General features: G+C 42.4%; 1 protein-coding gene across 1 annotated transcript; it reads left to right on the forward strand.

The window, feature by feature from the left end:
- Nucleotides 1–958: 958 nt before the first annotated feature.
- Nucleotides 959–8,588, forward strand: LOC111870518. The gene is made up of 7 exons (XM_023862872.2): nt 959–1,105; nt 3,078–3,286; nt 3,509–3,701; nt 6,173–6,361; nt 7,209–7,429; nt 7,750–7,844; nt 8,055–8,588. Exons 2-7 carry the CDS (start codon nt 3,183–3,185, stop codon nt 8,108–8,110), a joined length of 858 nt encoding a protein of 285 aa, XP_023718640.1. The 5' UTR covers nt 959–1,105; nt 3,078–3,182; the 3' UTR covers nt 8,111–8,588.
- Nucleotides 8,589–11,353: the final 2,765 nt, after the last annotated feature.

Genomic DNA, 11,353 nt, shown 5'->3' on the forward strand with positions numbered 1-11,353 from the left:
CAGACAACCAGACTCTAAACTGCTTGTACCATGGACATCAACACAAGATGATGATGATGATTAGGGCCCGGGTTTCTATGACACGTTACATTTCTTTCCTAGGATTTATTCCTATTTTTTTAATGTAATTGTATATGTTTCTAGTCATTCTTGATTGTGCTTGGTGTCATGAACACACACTTCACCATATGACAACAATAATTGAGATTAACAGGACGATATGCAAGCTTATCTGCAGTCATGACAACTCGTACTCCGAATGCAAGGGTTTCTCTTGCACAATAACACCTTTTCAGTGTTGGATATAATAGCGGTAACAAAATCCTGAAATAAAAATTTGTACATCAAGCCATTTAGTTTGCTTTCCATTAAAGGGGCACACGGGTCTAAACGCAGCCTGTCACAGCTCTAGGTTCTCAAAACGGAACGTTGGTAAGGGTTCGAACGTATGATCGCCCTCAGCGTCTCCATCAAGGAGAAAAGCCAGTTTGTCTTTGGCATAATTACATCCAAGAGCTGATTTCACATCTTTGGAAGTGCAAATCCAGCTATTAGACTTCTCTTCAACACTGAAACCTTGTCTGGGCCAGTATCTACCCTCTTCGCTGATGCCTTCACCCTGGATGATAATGTCTCTACAGCATTAGTTTTACTCGTATAGTTCCCCATCCCATTCACCAGTTATCTTAATGTTGTGAAGACCCTTATTTACACTTAGGGCGGGAACGACTGAGTCCCTTCTTTCTTAGGCTGTAAAGGGCACACTTTAGCAGTCCCAGATAATAAATGAGGGAAATGGAGCATGTGCATTCTCGATTCAACGAGATGTCACATTGCCGACTCATGGGGAAAAGTTACTATTCCACAGGTGGCAGCAGCTTATGATTTTAAACAATCGATTGATTACTGTTGCTATGCAACGCTGCAAACATCATTAAACAAAATATACAATGGATTAGTTTTGGCACACAATAATTCTGTGGATCTCCAAGCAAAGCAGGGATTGTCGGAAAGTGAGAAAATTAACGCTTCCAAATATGAGCATGAAGACTGAAATCTAAAGCAGACGAGAGAAGCAATCTTCAAAGAATACGAACAACTGATGGTAAGAATCGACTGGAACCGGAATAAAAATGTTGTTCTAGGATAGTCTCAGAGCGCAGAGTTCTATATTTTACCTGTGATTCAGGCCGTTAATTATACTGTGAGGACACACAGGGCGTAAAGCAGTGTTTCTCAACCGCCGGGCCGCGGCCCGGTACCGGATCCAGGCATCAGTTGTACCGGGCCCTCGTCTTATAGAAAAAAGAATTTACTGGGCCGCGGTCTGACAAAGTTTGAGGACCACTGGCGTAGAGCAAAACATTCACGCATTCTTAACTTTGACATGGGATGGAAGTAAGGGCCAGTTTTACGTTTAGGTCCCTTAATTGCTGGTAATTATATCTCAGCGTCCACTGCACAGATTTCATTATGAGGCTCCCCACATGTAGCTCATTACAACTCAGTGACGCTATCAACATTATCATCATCATCATCATCAAATTTCAGGCCGTTTGAGTTCGCCTGTCTAAGCGATTATATTAATACACGAATTGAGTGTCATCCTGTCTTAAGTAAAAAGTAGTAAAGTAAAGGTATCCTTGTAACAGGTCGTGGAGGCCCATAGGGTTGTGAGATGTTGAGGTTCCCACATTTTCTAGACAATCGGCTCATAGATGACGGCAATGTTGCGAGCCCTACGCGCCGGTCGCCTTTTCATTCATTCATTCATTCATTCATCAGTAATCTGTCAGACGACAGAATATTCCAAGAATATTCCTGCTACTCATTTCTGTCAGAGGCTTAGTCGACCCCAGGGCCACAGAACGGATGGAAGGATTGGGTCAATTGAAAAAATCCAATGACCTCATCGGGACTTGAACCCGCGACCTTCCGGCTTGTAGAAGCTACCGCGTGCCCCCTCTTAATTAAGTTACACATGATTATCCTCAGTTCCTCCCAGCGAACGCTGTGATATGACCATCAAAAAGGCGATGATTCCTTTCTCCCCAGCAGGGCTACGTCTTAAGAAATATTCGACTCCAAATAACTTGTTTAACTGACTCGTCACAATTAAATTACGTAAGAGCCAAACCTTGGTATGTTTCATTTCCCTGTATCAGGCCTAATCACTACACAAAACATCTTTACTCTTTATATGTTCTTTCATATGAAGTGCACATCTCTCTCTCTCTCTCTGTGGCGCTACAGCCCCAATTTGGGCCCAGGCCTACCTCCATGAAACTCTCCGTTTCACTTCGGTTTACTAGATCTTACACATGCGGTAAGACTCCTTGGGCGAGTGATCAGCTCGTCGCAAGGCCTCTACCTGTAGACAAACACAGAAAAACGCACACAAACATCCATGCCCTGAGTGGGATTCGAACCCACGATCCCGGCTTCCGAGCGAGTGAAGACAGTGCATGCCTTAGACCGCTCGGCTACCGTGACCGGCATGAAGTGCACATAGGCCACTGAAAAAATAAACAGGGACTCATTACGGTCACCAGTCAATGTATTTGAACTACAAGAGCACTCAAACGGTTTTCGATTCAATACGTAATTAAGGGCATACAGCATAAGCTGCTAATTTAATGTGTATCCATGTTGCCTATTAGTCCTTGCTTTACTTGAAGTTCAAATCAAACTTCGGAAAATTCCACAGATACAGCTAACCGTGCACAAAATTGAAATATGACAGAAAACACAGAACTTATTCCAGCATCTTCTGACTCATGTTTAAATATGACAATCCTACTGCCTGCAAGGCTACATAACGGAATACAAGAACAAGTAGACCCACCATTTTTTACTATGGCTGTTGATTTCAATGAGAATTTGTGACTGTACTCAGTGTAATAAATATAACGTTAATTAGTTCCGTGAACAACATATCTATACTTGCAATAAACATAGAGAAAGGCCAATGAGGAATTTCAAATGACCCCACATCCCCACAAATGCTGTTTTGGCAAACATGTGGACGCTTAGTCCGCTTCAGTCTTTGTACAATATTTATTGCTTCTCTTTTACAGTCCTCGGAGGGCCGCAGTTCCGCGGTGCGCTGATCGCTTTCCCTCGACTTGCACGACGTCGCCCACATCCTAAAAATAGACTCCCTGCTGTGCAGCCAAGAACCAATGATCGAGGAGTTAATAACAGGAAACCACCTGCCTTCTCCAGAGGAGCTGCAGGATGCCAGCATCCTGTCTTCAGATGTATGGGTGAACTGCTCGGCAAGCGGGTAAGTATACAGACTCTCCGAAGAGAACGGTCGTGGTTTGACGGGTGCTCAAACTAGCTGTCCGATTGTGATTAAGCAAGCTATGGTAAAATGATTGGTTACGGGTTCGATAACAAGGGCATAGCTTATTCTTTTCGTTACTGCTGAATCCATATGAGCCCCAAGGTCTAACCCGCATCATATAGTATACGTTTTGTCCACTTATTCAGACACTGTTTTCAGGGACATCGAGTCTGAAACCGTACAAGGAAATCCGTATCTGAAGTTCCTGAAAAAACCTGAGCACCTTGCTGCCACCTGGCGACCTAAAGACGAATTTGTGGTGCCATCTGGAATGTACATTTCCGCTGCTGCTTCGCTTCTTGTCGACCCGAAGAAAACCCTAAACGACAAAGCGAAAGCAGTCACTAGCGCCGTGAGTAATTGCTAAGATTCGCATCTATAACGTCGCTGCAGAGGGGCGCTTTCTTCCTTGTTCTAATTTGTACATCTCATTCCATAAACACATATATCGCATAATGTTCACTTTTACTACTCGTTCTTACCAGTAAATCTCTCAATCTGCTCTCATTCTTGGCTAACTGAAACTGAAAATCAGCCGGACAGCGCCAATGAGCAGTGTTGCAGTAGCAGCTGGTGTTGGATTTAGGGCAATATGACGAACTCATAGAGAAGGGAGAGTACTCTCTTAAGGTGCACATCGTCCGCATGCAGCGAGCTGGACAACCCTGATATACAGCATCCTGCCATAACCAAACTCTACGCTCTTTAATGACGATTGGATTTATATCTCAGTCGGTATAGCGACGGACTACAGGCTACACGGACGAGGTTGAATTCCCGGTAGGGTTAAGGGTGTTTTCTTTTCTCCATAGCGCCCAGAAAGGCTTTGGGGCCCATCTATCCTCCTACCCAACAAGTATCGGGGGCTCTTTCCCAGGGAGTAAAGGGACCGTGGCGTGAAGCTGACTTCCACCTAGTGCCGAGGCCAAGAATAGTCGGGCTATACCTCCACTCCTCCATACGTCTTGGTGGTGCTTAATTAATTAATCACACGGAAAACTTTACCTTACTTTTATGCAAGGAAAAGCTTCTCCCGAATTCGTGATTAACATTCCCATTCCGAAGAAAAATGAACAGGACAGTCGCCTTTTGGGCTCAGAGCCGCCCTTGGCCCATATGACATCCTGCCCTCGCACCGTATCTGAATGTAGATTTGTCTGTCTGTCTGTCTGTCCATCAACACCTCATATATCAAGTCGAGAACCGCTGGATGGACGTTTATACGAGCCTTATGGCAAACAGTCCATTTGGAAATCGTAATTTTTAATTTATTACAATCGGTAATAGCAACGTAGCTAGCGCACTAATTTTCAAAGTGGGAGCAATAGTGGCGCAACTACCGAAATGTGATTATGAGCAGTAACAATGGACGCATAGGAAGCACATTAACCAAAACAAATTAGGAACCATTACAAAGAGGGAACTCAAAGTAGCTGCAGCAATGAGATTCAGAGCCTTAAGAACGCATATACCGTTGAATGCGAATTCAGAATGGCAAGGCGCAAAGGACGCTTGTGGAAATTGTGTACACATCAGCACGGACTGCACATTTTCAATCTTCTTATTCAATAGTAGCTTTACATATCTAAATTCAGGAGCCGAGATAGCGTAGTCGGTATATCGACTGGCTATGGGCTGGACGACCAAGAGGTTGGAGTTCGAGTCCCGGTATGGTTAAGAATTTTCTCTCCTCCACATCGTCCAGACCGGCTCTGGGGTCCACCCAGCCTCCTATCCAATGACTACTAAGGGCTCTTTCCCCGGGGGTAAAGCGGCCGGAGCGTGAAATTGACCACTCAGCTCCAGCTAGTGCCGAGGTCAAGAACACGTGGCTCTACACATCCAACCCTCATACACCTTCATGGCGTAATGCGTAGTTAGTTAAGCACAGGGACAACTTTATCTTTTTACATATGTAAATTCAGAATTGAACGACAAGCAGCTTACCACACGCGCATACCAAATTCAGTGGTTGCTGCCGACTCAAATGCAGATTGAAATGTAAACAAACAGATTTTAGTACTTTAATTGTAGGGCCATGTGTGAGACCTCTAACATGAACGGTTCTGGAAATTCCCTTTCAAGCTACTCGTGAAGATAATTCTAGTATTACAAAAGGTGAGAATTATTGAACACCAGTAACGTCATAGAGGGTAAAATATTGTTCATATACAATATAATAGCCAGACATCCGTCTACATTGGCCTGTTTCTTCCAAACAGTGTGTAGTAGAAAAAAAGTTAAATGCATATAATGGTTCTCTTTGGAAGAGAGCCCCAGGAAAATTACTGATACTTTCTATTTCGAAAACTAGTGATAGTAATGTACAAAAATATTACAGATTACTTGTTTCTCCCAGCTGGTTCATCGCAGGAAAGAAATTGCAAATGCAAGAAACGTTTTTGTAAAAATAATTGATTTTCTTACACTAATAAAGAGGGTGCTCAAAAACGTAACATGACAAACTTTTAAATATTTCTCACATTATGAAGATATTAGTTGCAAAGAACTGTTTATAATTCACAGTCCATATGTGTCCCACTCTCGGTATCTCGGTAACTAATAATTATAACGGATAGCTGTTGTTGTTCCTTGTAGGAAGGAAAGCCCGGAAAACTGTGCCATCTATATCGCCGGATTCCAAATTATACTCCTAACACTCGAACGTAGCAACGGTGTTTGATTACGGGAAGAAAATTAATTATTTTGCAGATTCTTCTGTATGACAGCGCTAATTTTACACATTAGGCGATGGAAAATGCAGAATCACAAATTATACTCGGAAGAAATGGCAAATAAAACGAGTAAATTTTCGTGCTGCAGATCGTAAAAGACTTTTGTCAGTGGATTGAGAATCTTGGCGGGATGGAAAAATCACAGATGACAGAGGACACAGTGCAACAACTGTTCGAGATCGGCTTCAACACTCCAGCAGCCAGAGCTATCTGTGTGAGAGTTAAGGAACTACCTGCGGTAACTGAGAGTGCCGCCCAAGCACGCAACCTGCCGAAGGTGAGTATAATTACCAAGCCAGGCTGTTCGGATCACACCTTATTGGTTCCTTCTCCACCTCACTTCATCGTTCTTATTTTACACTGCTGCTATTTTGGGACTTCTACTGTCAATTTACTGTCGGAATTGAGACGTCTGAGGACGCTGTCTTCCTCTCCTTTACTCTCTGAGCATGCAGTAAGTTGTACGCCTAAGCCCACTTTGCTCCTTACTGAGATATCGGTTCCGGTAGGCGGTTTGTTCTGTGTGTATGAATGTATGCATGCATGCCTGAACGTATGATGTATGCACAATGGTATGAATTTATGTATGTGTATATATTCTAAATTACGGTCCTTTAAAAACAGGAAAAATCCTTTCAAGAGAATGGAAAGACACCGCCGTCCACACGTGGCCTTCCGTTATCAACTAAGGGGCGACCAGACTTGGGAGGACGAACACAACGATGGAAAGATCATGATCATCTTGGGATTCACAGGAACAGGGTTTAACGAAATAACAATGCAAGTTTCATGACGACAATTATGATCATGACGCTAATGAACAATTGTCTAGAAGCTCTGGCACGCATTTCCTGTGTCATGGTGTATGTGTATGCAGAAAGTAAATTCGTCCATGTGTATAAGTACTACCACGACAAGAAGGCTTAGAAGGGGCGTGGATATAAAGTTCCACGCATTATAGCCCTCCTCTGTGGATAGCTATGAGCGATTATTTTCAGGCTTCGGCTTCTTTGACCCGCTGGGAATGAAATTCTTGATATACATTGGGTAGGAGACTGTGTTTCAGACAGTACTCCCGTCCATGACGGAAGCCTAATTCTTACCGTTCAGCCTTTTGTGTGCAGAGATCGGTGAGTGCCGCCCTGCGACGTGAGATCTTGAGAGATGTAAATGCTGAGAGGAAGCCTGCGCGCCTTGTAGGTTTCGGCACTGCTCTGTCCACCCACTCGCCGCTCCGCTACAAGCCACCTAGAAACCAGACGCAGAAGCGCTGGCTCGACTGCCCGAATATTCCCGAAGGTCTAGAGTCAATGCAAGTGGTGTGGGAAGGCATCGCAAAGCTCAGGTATTTCACGAGATCGCACGATGCTACAAGCCGGACGGTCGCCGGAAGGTAAAATATCCTCAGATATTTTACATAGTTTCGGACTATAACATATAGAAAATATTGTTTATTCTCTATTTACCTCTTGTTTGGCAATGTGAAGTAAAATAGACACAATGACAGTTTATGCCTATTCCTCTTTTCTTTTCTTTTCTTTTCTAATTTTGCGACACTGTTTTGTTCTTGAACTTCCGGTTAGAATTTTTCTTCATATCCTTCTCAGTCCACTTCTTATTTTAGAGTGCATTTTTTCATGTATTAATGGGTTCATGAATCTCCAGGTCCACAAGATCTTACTGTCAGTGGTTGACTGAGCACTCCTCCAGGCCGCAGCCACCATACCTGGTGCAGCAAGCGATACAGGGACGGAGCCAATGTGAGTCTCAGTACTTTCTCACAGTTCATGGATTTTCTGTTTCTTCATTTTCTCACACTTCATCATTACTTTATCTCCTTACACTGTCACAATTCATTAATAAGCAGCTTTGTATTCTCAGGTTTTATGGCAATATTTTTTCTTTATGTCCTCGCAGCTTAAATCTTCCTCTTTATGTTTTCATAATCAGAAACTGACCTTCTGTTTCAGGTCGGAGCTTCCACGGCGAGGGTCGGAACGCCCAGAACAGTGCGCAGTCTCAATAAGTGCGAAGTTTTGAATAAATCTGCATGCTAACTAGTAAATTTGTTTTCGACACCGAAAATTGGCCTAATTTATTTTTGCATCATGAGCACATGACAAGCTTCTTATTCCGCCGTAGAACTACAGTCTATAGGCCATAGATTGGAAATCACTGCACCGGTGCGAAGTTTAGCATCGTTTTAGGCAACCTATTATAGGGTTTGTGCATATTAACATCTGGAGCCCCTTGATAATCCATTACCTCACCGAGCCATAATTATTTTAGTAAGAGACATTATTTCTATTACGTACTTGTTATATACTTAAAAATACTAAGAAGTGTGTTTGTCCAGAAGAAAAACAAGTGTTGTGTATTATTGAGAGCTGTAAACACATACGGTAAATTGCAAGAATCCGTCTCAGAAGTGCAATGGGTGCAGTGTGTGTCTCTCTCTACAACAGAGACCAGCTAAGAATTAAATATCTGTCTAAAATATGTACAGATATCTCATTAGGCCTAAGATCAGCAGGCGGCACTGAAGCACTGGGGATATTGGGGATAGCTGGATAGCTGGCCAGGAAATTTCGATATTAATCTGGCACCAGCTAACGAAAATATTCGTCAGTCCCGGTACAGGGAAATTATCATTTAAAGAAATCTCTGACTCACCTGTCACTGACGTCACAATATAAATTCCCACTTCGTATCATTAGGAAGTCCCTATTAATTTCCGCTGTTAGTGTTTAGAAGACAGAAACTGGGAGACCAAGGCGTAAATAGGAAGAAAATATTAAACAGGACCACAGGCAACCGGATGTCAACTACAGTCAGTTTAACTGATGAAGGATAGAGATCAACAAAAGCAGAAAATTTCCTCACCAGAGGAGCAAATCTAAGTTTTTAAAAAAATCCTGCTCCGCTGAGTGTGTTAATTTAAAAAAACTTACTTCAGTGCTCTGTACTTTATAAAAACTCTGTAAGTATTGTGGCATATACACAGGTTGCTAGGCAATGACCGCAAAACGAACAAGGAAGACGAAAGGCATTTACTTATTTTCGTCCTTCTTCAAGGTACCGAAGTTTTCATGAGATTGTTTCAGTGTTCCCCTTCCACTGTCGGTGAATTTGCCGATACACGACACTCGGTTAAGCACCACGCTACGAGCCACTTCCGAGGTAAAACCGAACAAGAGAGAACTGTTCCGGAGCACACCCTTGTTTACTGAAAAATTCTAACTAGAGAACTGATTATTTACATACCAAGCCAACTAATTGAAAAGCGAACTAAATATGTAACAAAGGAGTAAACTATCTTACTGGCTAGTTAATGAGTAACTGAATATTTTTTAATGATAGTGGGGTGGGGCTAAGTCCCTTGTACTGCGGCAACTTCTGGCCTATTGTTCCAGCCCCAGATGATAGGTGAGGGTGATTGTGGAGCAATTGGTGAAATGAAGATTGGCAGGGGAAACCGAAGTACTCAGAGAAAACCTGGCCCAGCACCACTTTGTCCACCACAAATCCCACTTGACCAGACCCAGGATCGAACCCAGGCCGCCGCGGTGGGAAGCCAGCAACTGAATATTAATAAGGCAATTAACTAAGCAATTTACTAACAAATCGTGTTGGAAACAAATACATCCACGGTGCAGGACATTTCTTGAACAGCTGATAGCTGAATTTCCGCCTTTTATGAGAACCTAATGTACGTTTGTGTGTTCAGAAAAGCCTACATTTTGACGATATCCTTAGTCAGTGGAATTCACTTCAATGAAGTTAGTAACTGAGTTGCTGATTACTGAGTAGCCAAATTAATGAAGTAATAGTCTATGGAATACATACCATATGCTCTAATACATAACTGTGCCCGTCTAGAGTTAAAATCAGACCGTTAAAGTAATCCAGGATTACACAGAAGATTTTGAATGTTTATGGCAGTGACATTCATCAAGACAGATATAACACGTAATTCAAATTCAAAGCCTGAAGTTCTGAAACATTCTCATCTTGTTGTTAAAGAATTTTAATTCCGGATTGTGAAGAATCTGACTAAAAGATCTGAGTATCATCACCCCTAAATACTGCATTAAATAAAGACAAAGAGTTTTAATATGCAAAGCAAAAAAAAAAATACATTTTTTTGACTGAAAAATTAGCAACTGAATGTCGCTGGGAGACGTACACTATTAGAGCTCAGGCAAGGGTTTACATGGACGCAGCTTTGCCTATTATTAGACATCAGTAAGAAGACTGAAGAAAATCACGAGGTATCAGTGAGGGTACCGGGTAACTTGGCCGATATTCGCAATGTGCGCCTGCAGAATGCAATTCCTGGTTGAATGCATACGAACTATGAGATTGGTGCCAGCTTGAGATCTGATAAGCATGGAACGGGTAAGTTGGTTCAAGCAGTATCGCTTTTGATTTCTATTACAGAGGTGTTCTGTTCGAATCTCGGCCGGTCATCGACTACCTGACGGATGTTCCTCTCTGTTTCATCTCAGACCCTTCAGGCAAATACCGAGATATCACCTTAAATTAGGTCACGACCGTCGCCTTCCACATCCTACCCAGTTCATTATTTATTATCATCCAATCACCGGACGCCATACAGGCTGAGTTTCTGACATCACCGGTAAATGAAACTACTTGTACAGAACAACATAAAAAAGGGCAACTTAAGACGATAAATGGTATTTTTCTAACTCATGTCACTAATCCTCGGCTTCTTGCAGAAAATGGTCTCTTAGGGCTAGATTCCTTGTCCACACACTTGTCTTCTAGTGTTGATTACTTTTAAATTTTGCGATTTAACCGCATATATTACTAGACATGACATTTAAGTTTGCAAAAACTAGGCGGAACCGAGATAGCTAGCCTATTATCAAAACAAAGCCTTGAAAATATTTATACATTCTTTCTCAACCGCTGAATCGTGAATCGTAACCAGTCCTTAAATTATATTCAGCGTTATACACGATAACCTATTAGCACAGCTAGAAAGGAATACTACTTCATAAGAACGAAAGTTTCCTGTTTCCGTTAGGGGCTAAGCAGTTCGTTTGAAATATTAATACTTTTCTCACTGTTCCCGCTTTGGCTTGGCGTCTTGAGAAGATACTAGCTGCTCAAGTAGCCAAGAAATTCCCCACCTTCTATAAAATCCGTAGGGTCATTATCACCATTGGACCCCGTAACGAGCGACTCGAATCCGGTTCGCATTCCCAAATTACATCTCTTTAATATCAGTTTTAAATGTACCTTT

The sequence above is a fragment of the Cryptotermes secundus genome, unplaced genomic scaffold, assembly GCF_002891405.2.
Source record: "Cryptotermes secundus unplaced genomic scaffold, Csec_1.0 scaffold117, whole genome shotgun sequence".
Classification (NCBI taxonomy): domain Eukaryota; kingdom Metazoa; phylum Arthropoda; class Insecta; order Blattodea; family Kalotermitidae; genus Cryptotermes; species Cryptotermes secundus.